The sequence below is a fragment of the Gopherus evgoodei genome, chromosome 8 (assembly GCF_007399415.2).
Source record: "Gopherus evgoodei ecotype Sinaloan lineage chromosome 8, rGopEvg1_v1.p, whole genome shotgun sequence".
Classification (NCBI taxonomy): domain Eukaryota; kingdom Metazoa; phylum Chordata; order Testudines; family Testudinidae; genus Gopherus; species Gopherus evgoodei.
The window spans coordinates 93,408,723-93,425,931 of NC_044329.1; the positions used below are offsets into that span (position 1 = coordinate 93,408,723).

At 45.9% G+C, this 17,209-nt stretch overlaps 1 protein-coding gene across 1 annotated transcript in view; it reads left to right on the forward strand.

Annotated features, from left to right (window-relative positions):
* The first annotated feature begins 9,839 nt into the window (after positions 1–9,839).
* The window catches only part of SLC35D1 (solute carrier family 35 member D1), a 34,172-nt gene continuing 26,802 nt past the window's right edge, over positions 9,840–17,209 (forward strand). The window contains exons 1-7 of the mRNA XM_030572429.1: positions 9,840–10,027; positions 10,947–10,980; positions 11,073–11,159; positions 11,831–11,898; positions 12,871–12,942; positions 14,027–14,095; positions 15,520–15,622. Coding sequence (XP_030428289.1) covers positions 9,840–10,027; positions 10,947–10,980; positions 11,073–11,159; positions 11,831–11,898; positions 12,871–12,942; positions 14,027–14,095; positions 15,520–15,622 — 621 coding nt within the window. The remainder of the gene's footprint in view (positions 10,028–10,946; positions 10,981–11,072; positions 11,160–11,830; positions 11,899–12,870; positions 12,943–14,026; positions 14,096–15,519; positions 15,623–17,209) is intronic.

Sequence of the window (17,209 nt, forward strand, 5' to 3'; positions counted from 1 at the left end):
TGATCAGCACAGGTGACCATGCAGAGCTCATCAGCACAGGTGACCATGCAGTCCCAGAATCGAAAAAGAGCTCCAGCATGGACAATAGGGGAGGCACTGGATCTGATCGCTGTATGGGGAGACAAATCTGTGCTATCAGAACTCTGTTCCAAAAGACGGAATGCCAAAACATTTGAAAAAATCTCCAAAGCCATGATGGACAGAGGCCACAACAGGGACTCAACACAGTGCCACGTGAAACTTAAGGAGCTGAGACAAGCATACCAGAAAGCCAAAGAATCAAACGGATGCTCCGGGACAGAACCACAGACATGCCACTTCTCTGCTGAGCTGCAGGCAATTCTAGGGGGGGCCTGTCATAAACAGATAGCTAAGGGTTAATGTCTCTTTCACCTGAAACACCTGACTAGAGAACCAATCAGGAAACCGGATTTTTTTTTAACTTTGGGTGGAGGGAATTGTGTGTCTGAGTCTTTTGTCTGTCTGCCTGCTGTCTCTGAGCTTTGGAGAAGTAGCTCTGTTTTCTAATCTTCTGTTTCTAAGTGTAAGGACAAAGAGATCAGATAGTAAGTTATATGGTTTCTTTTCTTTGGTATTTGCATGAATATAAGTGCTGGAGTGCTTTGATTTGTATTCTTTTTGAATAAGGCTGTTTATTCAATATTCTTTTAAGCAATTGACCCTGTGTTGTATCATCTTAATACAGAGAGAACATTTGTATTTTTTCTTTCTTTTTTATATAAAGCTTTCTTTTAAGACCTGTTGGAGTTTTTCTTTACTTCAGGGAAATTGAGTCTGTACTCACCAGGGAATTGGTGGGAGGAAGAAATCAGGGGAGGTCTGTGTGTGTTGAATTGGCTAGCCTGATTTTGCATTCCCTCTGGGGAATAGGAAAGTCCTTTTTGTTCCCAGGACTGGGGAACGGAGAGGGGGAATCACTCTGTGTAGTTTCACAGAGCTTGTGTCTGTGTATCTCTCCAGGAGCACCTGGAGGGGGGAAGGGAAACAGGATTATTTCCCTTTGCTGTGAGACTCAAGGGATTTGGGTCTTGGGGTCCCCAGGGAAGGTTTTTCATGGGGACCAGAGTGCCCCAAAACACTCTAATTTTTTGGGTGGTGGCAGCAAGTACCAGGTCCAAGCTGGTAACTAAGCTTGGAGGCTTTCATGCTAACCCCCATATTTTGGACGCTAAGGTCCAAATCTGGGAATAAGGTTATAACATGAGTGGCAGCGGTTGGGAGATAGACAGAATCCAGAAGCCAGTAGGAATATTATATTTTTCTTTTCTCTGCTAAGGGCTTTTTAGCAGAGAGAAACAATTGGTTTTAAAAGGGAACCAGAGAGAATTTTTTTTTCTGCTCTATCTGGCAGTTTGTGGCTTGCATAATAAGCAAGAAGCCATTACCAAACTGTTAAGGGTCTTTTGTCATGCAATAGCCCTCCCATTAGGAGGCAAGTACCAGCACTTATATGCATGCAAATAAAGTGGTTTTTCTGGTTTCCCTTCATTGAACATTAGCTAGAGAGAGAAAAGGAAAAAAGCACTGTTGCTAGGCAGACTTCAGGAGGCAACAGAGAGCCTGCAGTTCAGAAGAGAAACACCGGAGGGCACCCCAACACAAGAAAACAGGAATCATGACTTCTAAGGCAAAAATTGAGGCCGAAGAGCAATTCAAAGACGCTGAACACAGGCGACAAATGGAAATGAAAGAAAGAGAAGAACAGATCAGAGAGGCCGCCTACCAAAGAGAACAGGCAGCCTTCCAAAGAGAACAGGCAGCCCAAGAGGCAGCACACAAAAGAAAACTAGAAGAAGAAGAGGTAGCCTACCGAAGGAAACAAGCAGAAGATGAGTTGGCCCACAGAAGGAAGCAAGAAGAAGAAGAGGCGGCCCACCGCCGAGACATGGAAAAACAACAAAAACAAATGGAAAAAGAAAATGAAGAGAAGGAAAAACAGAGAAAACATGAACTGGATTTGGCAAAAGCTGGGCTGCATGTGCCAGCCAACCCTAACAACCCGGCGCCAATTATTGCTCCACAGCACAGGAAATTTCCCACCTACAAGGCAGGTGATGACACCGAGGCCTTCTTGGAAAATTTTGAAAGAGCTTGTCTTGGGTACAGCATCCCCGAAGACCAGTACATGGTAGAATTAAGGCCACAACTCAGTGGACCTTTAGCAGAGGTGGCAGCTGAAATGCCTAAGCTGCAAATGAACGACTATAAACTTTTTCAAACCAAGGCCAGATACAGGATGGGGATAACCCCAGATCATGCCCGTCGGCGCTTCAGAACCCAAAAATGGAAACCAGAGGTGTCATTTCCCAAACACGCCTACTACATTGCAAAAAACTATGAGGCCTGGCTAACAGGAAACAACATTCAAACCTTGGAAGAACTGAACCTCCTCATACAAATGGAGCAGTTCTTGGATGGTGTTCCTGAAGACATCACACGGTACATACAAGATAGAAATCCCAAAGATATCGCTGAGGCGGGGGAGATTGGAGCCAAATGGATGGAACTGGCAGAAAGCAAGAAAGCTACTGTCAAGGGGAACGATTACCCCAGGGGGCACACAGACCATAAACCCTACAACCGAGGACAGCCAAAGACCCCACATACCACCCAAGTAAAGCCACAGATACCCTACCCTTCAACCTCACCAGTCTCCAGTAACTCACCTCGGCCCAGTGACCCATCAGATGGAAGATGCTTTAAGTGTAATGAACTGGGACATATCAAGGCCAACTGTCCAAAGAACACCATGCGAGTGCAATTCATTACACCACCATCACACCAAAGATCCCCAGGCCCAGATGCCTCTCAAATACCCTTGGAGCGAAGGGAAAATTTGAGAGTGGGCGGAAAGAAGGTTACTGCGTGGAGACACGGGGGCACAAGTGTCAGCTATCCACCAATCCTTCGTTGACCCCAAATTCATCAACCCAAAGGCCAAAGTTACAATTTACCCCTTCATGTCACAAGCTGTAGACTTGCCTACAGCTCAACTGCCTGTCCAGTACAAAGGCTGGTCAGGAATGTGGACTTTTGCAGTCTATGACAATTATCCTATCCCCATGCTACTGGGGGAAGACTTGGCCAACCAGGTGAGGCGGGCCAAGAGAGTGGGAATGGTTACACGTAGCCAAACCAGGCAAGCTTCCAGACCCATTCCTGTTCCTGAGCCGTCCACAGACGCCCCGTCTGTGTTACCAGAGACCCAGACAGAGGTAGTGAACCCGGATTCCATGCCAACCACTGAAACAGCCACAGCATCTCCAGTCCCAGGCCCGGAACTGGAACAGCAACCAGCACCAGCAAGTGCAACCCCATCTTCAACCTCAACGCCAGAGGGCGCCAGCGAGCCAGAACTGGCAGAAGCACAAGACAGCCATACCCAAAAGGCTCAGCCAGAGCCTGAAATACCCTCAGGTGCACCAGCGGAGAGCGGTTCACCAGCAACGGAAACAACCCCATCACCTACATCGCTTCCAGAGGGACCAAGCCCAAGTCCACAGTCTGAGGAAGAACTGGTGACCTCAGCCTCAAGGCAACAGTTCCAGACTGAGCAGGAAGCAGATGACAGCCTTCAGAAAGCTTGGGCGGCGGCACGGAGCACCCCACCGCCTCTCAGCTCTTCTAATCGATCCCGGTTTGTTATAGACCAAGGACTTTTATACAAGGAAATTCTTTCTGGTGGACACCGGGAAGAATGGCAGCCGCAAAAACAGTTGGTGGTTCCAACTAAGTACCGGGGGAAGCTCTTAAGCTTAGCCCATGATCATCCCAGTGGCCATGCTGGGGTGAACAGAACCAAGGACCGGTTGGGGAAGTCCTTCCACTGGGAGGGGATGGGCAAGGATGTTGCCAAGTATGTCCGGTCTTGTGAGGTATGCCAAAGAGTGGGTAAGCCTCAAGACCAGGTCAAGGCCCCTCTCCAGCCACTCCCCATAATTGAGGTCCCATTTCAGCGAGTAGCTGTGGATATTCTGGGCCCTTTCCCAAAAAAGACGCCCAGAGGAAAGCAGTACGTACTGACTTTAGTGGACTTTGCTACCCGATGGCCAGAAGCAGTAGCTCTAGGCAACACCAGGGCTAACACTGTGTGCCTGGCCCTAACAGACATCTTTGCCAGGGTAGGTTGGCCCTCTGACATCCTTACAGATTCAGGGTCTAATTTCCTGGCAGGGACCATGGAAAAACTGTGGGAAACTCATGGGGTGAATCACTTGGTTGCCACCCCGTACCACCATCAAACCAATGGCCTGGTGGAAAGGTTCAATGGAACTTTGGGAGCCATGATAAGAAAATTCATCAACGAATTCTCCAATAATTGGGACCTAGTGTTGCAGCAGTTGCTGTTTGCCTACAGGGCTGTACCACATCCCAGTTTAGGGTTTTCACCATTTGAACTTGTGTATGGTCACGAGGTTAAGGGGCCATTACAGTTGGTGAAGCAGCAATGGGAGGGGTTTACGCCTTCTCCAGGAACTAACATTCTGGACTTTGTAAGCAACCTACAAAGCACCCTCCGACACTCTTTAGCCCTTGCTAGAGAGAACCTAAAGGATGCTCAGAAAGAGCAAAAGGCCTGGTATGACAGACATGCCAGAGAACGTTCCTTCAAGGTAGGAGACCAGGTTATGGTCTTGAAGGCGCAACAGGCCCATAAGATGGAAGCATCATGGGAAGGGCCATTCACGGTCCAAGAGCGCCTGGGAACTGTAAACTATCTCATAGCATTTCCCAATTCCTCACTAAAGCCTAAAGTGTACCATGTTAATTCTCTCAAGCCTTTCTATTCCAGAGACTTACAGGTTTGTCAGTTTACAGTCCAGGGAGATGATGCTGAGTGGCCTGACGGTGTCTACTACGACGGGAAAAAAGACGGTGGCGTGGAAGAGGTGAACCTCTCAACCACCCTGGAACGTCTGCAGCGGCAACAAATCAAGGAGCTGTGCACTAGCTTCGCCCCATTGTTCTCAGCCACCCCAGGATGGACTGAACGGGCATACCACTCCATTGATACAGGTAATGCTCACCCAATCAGAACCCCACCCTACCGAGTGTCTCCTCATGCCCAAGCTGCTATAGAACGGGAGATCCAGAACATGATACAGATGGGTATAATCCGCCCATCTACCAGTGCATGGGCATCTCCAGTGGTTCTAGTACCCAAACCAGATGGGGAAATACGCTTTTGCGTGGACTACCGTAAGCTAAATGCGGTAACTCGTCCGGACAACTATCCAATGCCACGCACTGATGAGCTATTGGAGAAGTTGGGACGTGCCCAGTTCATCTCTACAATAGACTTAACCAAGGGGTACTGGCAAGTACCGCTAGATGAACCTGCCAAGGAGAGGTCAGCATTCGTCACCCATGCGGGGGTGTATGAATTCAATGTCCTTCCTTTCGGCCTTCGAAATGCACCCGCCACCTTCCAGAGGCTGGTAGACGGTCTACTAGCTGGACTGGGAGAATTTGCAGTTGCCTACCTCGATGATGTGGCCATTTTTTCAGACTCCTGGCCCGAACACCTACTACACCTGGAAAAGGTCTTTGAGCGCATCAGGCAGGCAGGACTAACTGTTAAGGCCAAAAAGTGTCAAATAGGCCAAAACAGAGTGACTTACCTGGGGCACCAGGTGGGTCGAGGAACCATAAACCCCCTACAGGCCAAGGTGGATGCTATCCAAAAGTGGCCTGTCCCAAAGTCAAAGAAGCAGGTCCAATCCTTCTTAGGCTTGGCCGGATACTACAGGCGATTTGTACCACACTACAGCCAAATCGCTGCCCCATTGACCGACCTGACCAAAAAGACCCAGCCAAATGCAGTTAAGTGGACTGATGAGTGTCAAAAGGCCTTTACCCAACTTAAGGCAACACTCATGTCTGACCCTGTACTCAGGGCCCCGGACTTTGACAAGCCATTCCTAGTAACCACAGATGCATCTGAGCGTGGTATAGGAGCAGTGCTCATGCAGGAAGCAACAGATCACAACTTCCATCCTGTCGTGTTTCTCAGCAAGAAACTGTCTGAGAGGGAAAGTCACTGGTCAGTCAGTGAAAAGGAATGCTATGCCATTGTGTACGCCCTGGAAAAGCTACGCCCATATGTTTGGGGACGGCGGTTCAAACTACAAACTGACCATGCTGCACTAAAGTGGCTTCATACTGCCAAGGGGAACAACAAGAAACTTCTTCGTTGGAGTTTAGCTCTCCAAGATTTTGATTTTGACATTCAACACATCACAGGAGCTTCTAACAAAGTTGCTGATGCACTCTCCCGTGAGAGTTTCCCAGAATCCAGTAGTTAAAAAGTGTTCTTAACATGTAAAAGTCTGTTAGTTATATACTTAGTAGTATATGTAAAGGTGCATGTGTTGTATTGATCTGTTTATTTTCAAGTTCTAGAAGGAAATTGCCGCCAGTGAGCTTCCCCACTGTCTGCAATTTGGGGGGCGTGTCATAAACAGATAGCTAAGGGTTAATGTCTCTTTCACCTGAAACACCTGACCAGAGAACCAATCAGGAAACCGGATTTTTTTTCAACTTTGGGTGGAGGGAATTGTGTGTCTGAGTCTTTTGTCTGTCTGCCTGCTGTCTCTGAGCTTTGGAGAAGTAGCTCTGTTTTCTAATCTTCTGTTTCTAAGTGTAAGGACAAAGAGATCAGATAGTAAGTTATATGGTTTCTTTTCTTTGGTATTTGCATGAATATAAGTGCTGGAGTGCTTTGATTTGTATTCTTTTTGAATAAGGCTGTTTATTCAATATTCTTTTAAGCAATTGACCCTGTGTTGTATCATCTTAATACAGAGAGAACATTTGTATTTTTTCTTTCTTTTTTATATAAAGCTTTCTTTTAAGACCTGTTGGAGTTTTTCTTTACTTCAGGGAAATTGAGTCTGTACTCACCAGGGAATTGGTGGGAGGAAGAAATCAGGGGAGGTCTGTGTGTGTTGAATTGGCTAGCCTGATTTTGCATTCCCTCTGGGGAATAGGAAAGTCCTTTTTGTTCCCAGGACTGGGGAACGGAGAGGGGGAATCACTCTGTGTAGTTTCACAGAGCTTGTGTCTGTGTATCTCTCCAGGAGCACCTGGAGGGGGGAAGGGAAACAGGATTATTTCCCTTTGCTGTGAGACTCAAGGGATTTGGGTCTTGGGGTCCCCAGGGAAGGTTTTTCATGGGGACCAGAGTGCCCCAAAACACTCTAATTTTTTGGGTGGTGGCAGCAAGTACCAGGTCCAAGCTGGTAACTAAGCTTGGAGGCTTTCATGCTAACCCCCATATTTTGGACGCTAAGGTCCAAATCTGGGAATAAGGTTATAACAGGGCCGCCACTAGTGATGAGCTCCCAAAATCCTAAGAAACGGTTCCCTACCAGTTCCTTGGCAGCACTTCGGTGGTGGTGGGGGGTGGGTCTTCACTAGCTCTGGGTTTTTGGCTGCAGGTCCTTCACCTGGAGTGAGTGAAGACCTCTCCCCCCGCCACCGCTGAAGTGCCGCCGAAGACCCGGTAGGGAACCGCACAGTGAGTACTGTACAAGCCTATCTCCCCCCCACACCCATCGGACCCCAACCTACATTCTACCCCTACTGCCCCCCTCAGAACCCGCAAGTTTCTCCTCCCTCTTCCCCCACCAGGGTAGCAGCAGCAGCCTGGGGCTCTGGGGGCTATTTGGTATTTGCATGAATATAAGTGCTGGAGTGCTTTGATTTGTATTCTTTTTTAATAAGGCTGTTTATTCAATATTCTTTTAAGCAATTGACCCTGTGTTGTATCATCTTAATACAGAGAGAACATTTGTATTTTTTCTTTCTTTTTTATATAAAGCTTTCTTTTAAGACCTGTTGGAGGAGCCTTGAGGCTCCCCTGCTTCTACCGTTCCAGCCCTTTAAATAGCTGCTGGAGCCCTGGGGAAGTGGCAGGGCTCTGGCGGCTATTTAAAGGACCAGAGTGGCAGAGGCAGCTGGAGCCCCGGCCCTTTAAATAGCCCCTGGAGCCCCCTCACTACTCCTAGGCTCTGGGGGCTATTTAAAGGGCCCATGGTTCCCCTGCTTCTACTGCCCTCGCCCTTTAAATAGCATCTGGAGCCCTGGGGAAGTGGCGGGGCTCTGGCAGCTATTTAAAGGACTAGGGTGGCAGAGGCAGCTGGATCCTCAGCCCTTTAAATAGCCCCTGGAGCCCCCCACTACCCCAGGGCTCCAGCAGACCCTTTAAATTGCTCCCTGGGGAAGCCGGGCCACCCCTTTAGCAACCGGTTCTACACCGGCTCCTAAATTTAACAACTGGTTCTTGCGAACTGGTGCAAACTGGCCCCAGCTCACCAATGGCCACCACCACTACCGCACCTCTGTCCGTGAATTTCGATGACGGGGTTCTCTCAGTTGCCATGCCTGAGGATTTTGCAGATGGGGACGATGAGGAGGAGGAGGTTGAGGAGACCACACAGCACACCATTCTCCCCAACAGCCAGGAACTTTTTCTCACCTTGACTGAAATATCCTCCCAACCCTCCCAAGGTGGTATCCCAGACCATGAAGCCATAGAAGGGACCTCTGGTGAGTGTACCTCTGTAAATATAAAACATGGTTTAAAAGCAAGCGTTTTGTAATGATTAATTTGCCCTGAGGACTTGGGATGCATTCGTGGCCAGTACAGCTACTGGAAAAGTCTGTTAATGTGTCTGGGGATGGAGCGGAAATCCTCCAGGGACATCTCCATGAAGCTCTCCTGGAGGTACTCTTTGCAGAAGGTTTTTGGGGAGAGCAGCCTTATTCCATCCTCCATGGTAGGACACTTTACCATGCCATGCTAGTAGCAAGTAATCTGGTATCACTGCATGACAAAGCCTGGCAGTATATGGTCCCAGTGTTTGCTGGCATTCAAGTAACATCTGTTCTTTATCTCTCGGTGTTATCCTCAGGAGCGTGATATCATTTGTGGTAACCTGGTTGAAATACGTGAATTTAATTAAGGGGACATTCATAGGCGGCTGTGCCTACTGGGGTGTTTGCCAGTGGCTGAAAAGAAATCCTCCCCACAGTTAGCCAAGGGGTGGGGTGTGGGGGGGTAGAATTGGCGCTGAGCTGTTTGCATTTGGCTAGCAGAGATCTTCCCTGATAGGTGAGGAGAGGATTAAAGTGGTCATCCCGGAGAGAAGGATGGGGGTGTGTGTAAGACACAGAAGATCATGATCCTGCTCTACATGGCTCAACTAAGGCCTCAGCTGGAATACTGGGTCCAGTTCTGCACACCCCGCTTTAGGAACTATGTGGACAAATGAGAAAGAGTCCGGAGGAGAGCAACAATAATACAAGGTGTAGAAAACTTGACCTAGGAGGAAAGGTTAACAAAAACCAGGCCTCTTTCAGCTTGGCAAAAGACGAGTGAGGCAGAACCCCCAACAGTCTTCACCACCCTCTTTACAAGAGCCTTTGAGGCATTTGATCAATCGTCCCCCACAACCACTGAAGAGAAGACAAAAATGACTGAGCTTAATCTGCAGCAAGGGAGCCCTAGAGAAAATCGGGGCAGGGGCGCTCGCCTTGCAAGGGAATTTGTGGCAGCAGCCTCAGGGCAGGTTTGGAGGAACAGGTCGGACACACCTGTGGGACACGGTTCTAGGTGACTTGGCCCTGCCTCAGCGCGAGGGCTGGACTCGAGGAGGGGGCAAATTACCGCGGCCCGAGGCCAACCCCGCGCATGGCGCAGCCCCCGCCCCTGCGCTGCCTCCCCTTCCCCCCGGGCGGGCGCAACCGGCCGCAGCACCGCCCCTTGGGCTCCGCGCCCGGCACCGCCCCCGCCCGTCTGACGTGCCCCTGCAGCCATGTCGGCCGCCGCGCGCAGACGCCAGGCAGCCGGGGCGCCGCGACAAGCCCCCGCTGGCGGAGATGAGGAGCCGGGCATGGCGGCCCCGAGCCTCAGCGTCTGCCTCAAGCTGCTGGCGGCGGCGCTCTACGGGTTCAGCTCCTTCCTCATCGTGGTGGTGAACAAGAGCGTCCTCACCAGCTACGGGTGAGCCGGGCCGCGCCGCGCCGCTGGGCTCCGGGCAGAGGTCGGCGCCGCGAGCGGGAGCAGGGGCTGGAGCTGGAGCTGGGGCTGGCTGCACATTAACCCGTGCGGCGGGGCCCGGAGCAGGGCTCCCCCCGCCGGGTCCGGGGGATGCTTCGCACGGGGGAGCTGCTCTGTCACAGCACCGAGCGGGGCAGGGGGCATCAGCTGAAACCCAATGGATAGACCAGGGGGGCGCCCCCCTCTGCCTTCCCCGGCTGCGGGCACAGGGGTGGGGGGTTCGCCCTCCCCCCCCCCCCCGCCTTCCCCGGCTGCAGAGAGTGTTTTGATCCTGACTCCCAGCTTAGCTACACGCTGTAGTGTGACCAGACAGCAAGTCTAAAAAATCGGGACGTGTGTGTGTGTGTGGGGGGGTGGGGGTGGGGGTGATAGGAGCCTATATAAGAGAGCCCCCCCAAATCAGGACTGGCCATATAAAATCGGGACATCTGGTCACCCTAACACTCTGTGAGTCTTGCTTGGCACTTGCTGCATCGGGTTGCTGTATGGTTTGGATGAGCTCGCTAGGGAGTTCCCCAGGTGCGGAGCAGGCTGGGGAGCAGGTTCACTGCCTCCAAGGAAGTGTTCAGAGTCATTGAGAACGTGAGGCCGGGGAGAACAAACCGTTAGCATCCCAAAGCTGTAGGGTCATGGCTGTTGTTTGCTGTTAGCTCGGCTGGTAGAGCCAGCTTCTTTTAAGCTTTGGCCAGGAAATGCTTTAAGGCAAATATTCAAAGGCTTGCATTAAGGCTTAGCTAAAGAGCAAACTTTGAAAGGAGGGCAGATTGCATTTTAATGGGGTGTTTCTCTCTCTAGAAGTGATTGACCGAAGATACAATGTTGACTTTGCTGACTTTTGTATTTTATTTTTTTTTTACTATAGATTTCCCTCCTCACTATGTGTTGGACTAGGCCAGGTTAGTTGGATTCCTGAATATTGCATGTTTCTAGTAATGCATGGGAGGGGTGGTTGTGATGGAACAGTGAGTGTTTTGTGCTCCTCTTATAGATGGTGGCCACGGTGACTGTGCTTTGGGTGGGAAAGGCGCTCAGGGTGGTGAAGTTTCCAGACTTTGACAGAAATATACCTCGAAAGGTAAAACATTTTTTTCCCTCATAGTGTCTAAAGTAAAATCCAGTTCTTACTATCCTTTTAAGGTATAGGCACTTTAAAATATGCATATTCTTTAAAAAGTTAACTAACATCTAGTGCTGTTAGCTAGACTTGAAAGAGAGAATGCTTTTTATTTAAAATATACTATTTTAAAATACTTTATTCATCAAATATAACATGGTTTCTGCCTTATTACATTATGCAATTCAGCACAGAATTCTGCTATGTAAAGCAGTTGTTGTAACTCTGTATTTATTTTTGTATTCTCATATATGTACCTTTCCCCAAGTTTATGTTGCCGTTAATTTTAAAGATGGTATCTATATGCAACTGATGTTCAGCTAATGTTTCACAAATTATTGCTTAAGATAAATGCATTTTTCTGAAGTGTGTGTGTGTGTGTGTTGTAACTCATGTGTTAAAGTAGGCTGCACAAATGTTTTTGCTTGTCTCCATGCTGAGATGGTTCCCTAATTGAAAGCTCTTATAGAGTCAATGCTTTACTATATTATCTGATGTCTGAATGTGCGTGTGAGAACTAAGCATTTCAGGATTGAAGAACTCTGATCATGTAACCACGTTACTATGTGAATGGATAGTTTTCTTAGCTGTCTAATTTTTTATTGAGTGTTGTCCCTCTTGTAATTTTCTAGACGTTTCCACTACCTTTTCTATATTTTGGGAACCAAATCACAGGACTGTTCAGCACAAAGAAACTGAAGTACGGATAACTTTTATTATTTAGTGAGGTTATAATGTGTTATGATTGTACATAAAGGTGAAACTGATCTTTAATATCACCATGGGCTTGATTTGTGGCAATGTAGGGGAATGAGGATTATAACTATTATCTGGCAAGTAGTAATCAAGGTCTCTTTCCTGGCCTTTGAATGTGCAAGTTTTTATTTAAAAAAAAAAAAAAGGGCATAAATTACAAGATGACACTCTCCTGACTGGCATTTAGTGATCTGTCAGTGTATCCAATGAAGCTTATTCCTATGATCTTAGAGGAGTCTCTGTTCTTACGCTTGAAAAGCATCTGGGGAGGCAGAAAGGCGTGGGGAGAGGCTGTACTAAAAGATGCTGGCCTTTGGATCTGCTGGGGCGAAGGGTTGGGAGGAAGGAGGGAGAAAATGGTATGACTTAGCTGATTTGAAGAGACATTATTTTGAGGGAAAGTGGGAGAGAACCCCACAATCAGCTACACATCTATTCATGGAATGCTTTTTTCATTATAATACAACTTGATTATTTACATTGAACTGTGTGAAGCCTTAAGATATTTAGATACATTTGGTAATAAATGTAATCAACCTTCATTTGTTGCTCTGGATTTCATAGATTTGAGAGCTTGAAAATAGCATTACAAAATCAAATTATTGTTAACCTCTGGAAGTAACATGCACTATATCCAGCTGGTAGGAGATGGAGACTTTCTCCTGTGAAAAGTTCTTAACAGGTGTAAGTAGTACCTTTTGGCTGTGGAATGAATGATTTCCAGGAGGGATGCCATGGGATCCTTACTGTTGTGGTAGTTTTGTATTGCTCTGATTTTCATCTTTATCTTGGTTCCTATAAAGTAACTTAGTGTTGATTCAGAGTATCACTGTGGGGATGAGCTTGGGGTGTAACGTGTCTGTGGAGTTTCATAATTTTTTTCCCCCATGTTTAATCTTATTTTTTTCTTTTGCAGCTTGCCAATGTTCACGGTTCTGAGAAGGTTTTCTATTCTGTTTACAATGTTTGCTGAAGGAATTTTACTCAAGTGAGTTATTTCCAAAAGTATCCATCTTTTATTCATATCATTTTTAAGATTGTTAAAGTGGTTGCAACATTTTAGTAAGCCTTTACGGGTAGAGGATTTGTGCAGTCAGATTTAGTTGGCCATAAATTGGGCTTTAGAAAAATGGGGCAAGGAAGAGAGAGAACACTGATAATACATTATTTTCTTAGAGTATTATCTTATGCTAAATGGGTCATTCACCTTCATGTTTTTATCAAAGAAAAAAAACATATGATGCATTAAGTTTATATATTTAACTGCATCGCTAAGGGAGGAAAATGTTAAGATTCTTACACTAATGCACTTTCTACGCTGCGTCTCTATCATATTTATCACTAGGCTGACTCTGCATGAGGATTATGTCCATATGCCAGATGGTTAATACACAGTTAATTCCTTACAATGAGGGTGTACTGTATTTTGGCAGTCTTGGTTGAGGTCAAATCTCTAGATTAATTGTCTTGATGTAGTTGGAGTCTTGCACTGTTTACTTACAGTGTAGGCAAGATCATTAATTCTGTGTGTATAGGTAGGTTTGTCAGTCTTCTTACCCTGTAATTCTTTGGGTAGAAGGCTATTCCAGAGTTACTTACACCACATTGAATGAGGGTCACTCACGCTGTGTATTACTGATGTTTTTCCCCCCTCCCCCTGGTTGTCATCCCTGGTTGTCACCTATTCACAGGCTAGTCAGTGTTAGTGGCCAGTCACCACAGCATTATGGCATTTTTCTGGTCCACAGTGATAATAGCTCAAATAGATGTTCAGATTCTCTAATACTGGGGCTAGTTCTGGAACGCCAAGCTGAAATCTTTATAGTGGGCTCAGACAGTACTTACTAAAGTATTACACCTCATCAGTCCTAATTAAAAAATCATAAGTATTCTGCTCTTCCAGAATTTCTGATCTTGCTTCTAATATGTTGATTCTTCACCAGGAAGTCAGAAGTGTGACCAGAGCAAATGCTTTTCCCTTAGTACTAGAAATGGCGCTGCGATGTAAAAATTGAACTGTGCTTATGAGTGATAGTAAGGTTCTTGTATCTTTTTTTTTTTTTTTTTTTCAGGAAGAAATTTTCTTGGGGCATTCAAATGACAGTGTTTGCAATGATAATTGGTGCATTTGTAGCTGCTAGGTAAGATTTCAAGCTTTTATCCCTTCCACTTTATATTGCACAGCTTTTTACAGTTTATATTATTTGTCTTTTAAATGGCTTGTACAGAGCATGCTGGTTAGTTTACAAAGTTAATTAGAATGCATAAACTGTAATAGTTTAACGGTAGCACTTAAATGATGAAATCCTGCCAGCATGCTCTGCAATAGATAGACCAGCTAGAAAATTCTAAACTTAAAAGCATAACTTGTCCTTGTTCAACTTCTGTTTTTTCCACTGTCTGGGATGGTTATGGTAAAGCCTTCATGTAGATCAGGGGTCAGCAACCTCTGGCACGCGGCTCGCCAGGGTAAGCATCCTGGCGGGCCGGCCCAGTTTGTTTGCCTGCCATGTCGACAGCTGCCACTGGCCGCAGTTCACCGTCCCAGGCCAATGGGGGCTGTGGGAAGCGGTGCGGGCCAAGGGATATGCTGTCCGTGGCTTCCCGCCACCCCCATGGGCCTAGGATGGTGAACCGCGGCCAGTGGGAGCCGTGACTGGCTGAACCTGTCGATGCGGCAGGTAAACAAACTGGCCCGGCCCGCCAGGTTGCTTACCCTGGCAAAACAAGTGCCAGAGGTTGCCAACCCCTGATGTAGATAATGGTAGAATGGGGGTGAGGCATGGTCTGCAATCAAAGTTCTGCTGTTTTGGTTAGGGGTGTGACTTCTTATTATACCAGTAAAAGCCCTAGTGTGGATGCAGTTATATTGATATTAAGGTGTCTCTTACCACTATAACTTATTCCCCTTCTAGCAGGTAAATAAAGTATTCTGGTACAAGCACCTTTATATCAGTATAAGTGAAAGTGATTGAATTTTCTAGTGTAAACAAGGCTTAAGTTGTCACGTAAAATCTTAATTTTAAAATATTTTATGATCCTTTTAAATGGAAATTGCTGAAGTTGTGCAAAATATTGAATTTCATTGTCAGGGCAAGGTGAGTGGAAAAAACTCACTTCTTCACCTGGGAGAAGAGTAGACTGCTAGTTAATGGCCTAATGTTTGTATGTTTTCATTTAAAAAAAAAAAAAAAAAAGTCCAGAACTGGAGAAAATGACTTTCAGTCCCAGACTAAAGCCCCCATTCTCAAACACTTAGGCATGTGCTGGACTTTACTATCAGGAGTAGTTCCACTGATTTCAAGCTCATGCTAGTAAAGTTAAGCATGTGTAAACATTTGTGGCATTTATGGGATCGGGGCCTTAGTTTGTACAGTTAGTAGTACTGAATGCAGCGTTTATTATATTGAGTCTTACCTCAGTGCCTCAAATGCAGAGTCTAGGCTGCCAGGTAAGCTCACTGGAAATGCCTTTTCTACATGGAACTTATAGACAAAATATAACATGGAGGAGTTCTATTAATGTTACACTCTGAGCAATTTAAATTCTTAATTTCCCCCTCCAGTGCTGACTTGGCGTTTGATCTAGAAGGATATATTTTTATCCTGATTAATGATGTCTTGACAGCTGCAAATGGTGCATATGTAAAACAGAAACTGGATTCAAAGGTAGGCTGACTTCAGTTTTCACTCTAAGAATGACATTATTGTGTAGCAAAGTAACAGCTAATCTACAACATCACCACTTTTAAAATTTTGAACATTTTGGGTTAATGAATAGAAAGCTAATTGGTGGAGACTGAAAATGTGAGTGTATTCTGCAGCTGGTATTATGGTGTTTGGATGAATTGTTCATTCCCCCAGGTATTGTGCTCTGTCACTGAACTCATCACATCTTCTCACTGTTATTAAAGTAGAACTTTTGTAGCTCCTGATTTTTGTGTTTGTCTTGAATTCTGGATCTTAACTTGACACTTTTGTTTAATTTGCAAATACAGTTGCATGTATTTTGATATAAACTGTAAATTCAGTTTTATCAAACTGTAAGCATAACCAATTCACTGTTGTTGGAGCTATGTTTATTTGTATCTGGGTGAAATAATAGATTTGGCTGTTTGGCTACAAAGTCAGGGTCATTTAAAAGAATTAAAAACCTGGTTCTTCACTAGACAGTGAACTGATCACATCCTCCCTCCCACTGCTTTCAAAGGCAGGGAGAGCTGATATGTCAGCCTATTCTACCTTTTTTTTTTTTTCTGCAGCCAGATCTGAAAATGAACTTCTGTCCTTTATTGTTGCAACTGTGTAGTTTTTCAACACGGGCTCTATAGTGTACTTTGGGGCAATTGGGAGTCCCTGTTCATCTCCTTAGAAACACTGAACATAAATGTGCTCTATTCAGTTAGGGTCTCAGCAGTATTGCCAAGTTCCTAGTAGTTCAACATCTGAGAAAGAGAGAAACTGATTGTTTAGGCTACCCTGAAAGTATAAGGACAAGCTTCTCAGATGTTCACAACATATAGTGTGAGGGCTAAGTGTAACTTTTAACTACAAGGTGGAGAACAAACCTTTACATTGCTAGTGAACTCCATTTCTATTAATCTAGCCAGGAAGATACAAGTGCAAGCCACTATAAATAAATTTGGGGCATCTATTGTCTGTGATACGAAGCATTTTCTTGATTATATTTATTGTGAATGTTGAGTCTGTTCCTTAAAATGCTTTACTTAGTTATCGTCATCTCCTTTTGTTTCCTGTGATGAAGTTACATGTTTTTGTGTAGCATAGAATATTTTGAGCATAGGAGAAGGCAACTTGTGTGTGAATAAGGTGGCTTATGTCACCAGTCTGCTGCTACGGGAAATGACAAAATATCATGCAAAATTTTGAGCTAGGTATGCTATAGGTGTATCTGTTCTTCTGCGGGCTGTCCTCGACCATTTTAGCATTATAAACGTATCCTGCAATCTTAAAGTGCCGCAGGGCATAGCTGCAATCTGTTTGACACTGAAGACACTTTCAGTTGATTAATGATAACTATAACCAGGTGTCCAAGCCTGCTGTATGGAAGTCAAACTAGGTAAAAGTATTGCCTAATGAACAAAATATAAGAGAGAATTTTACAAGTCTGGTAAACAGTGCTCCATCAAACCTGCTGGAGGGTACACTCTTCTTCCTGTCTGTGTTTGAGATACCCCATGTCAAAACTCCCCCAACAATGCACCTTGCCTCCTCTCTCAGAAAATTATTATTGAA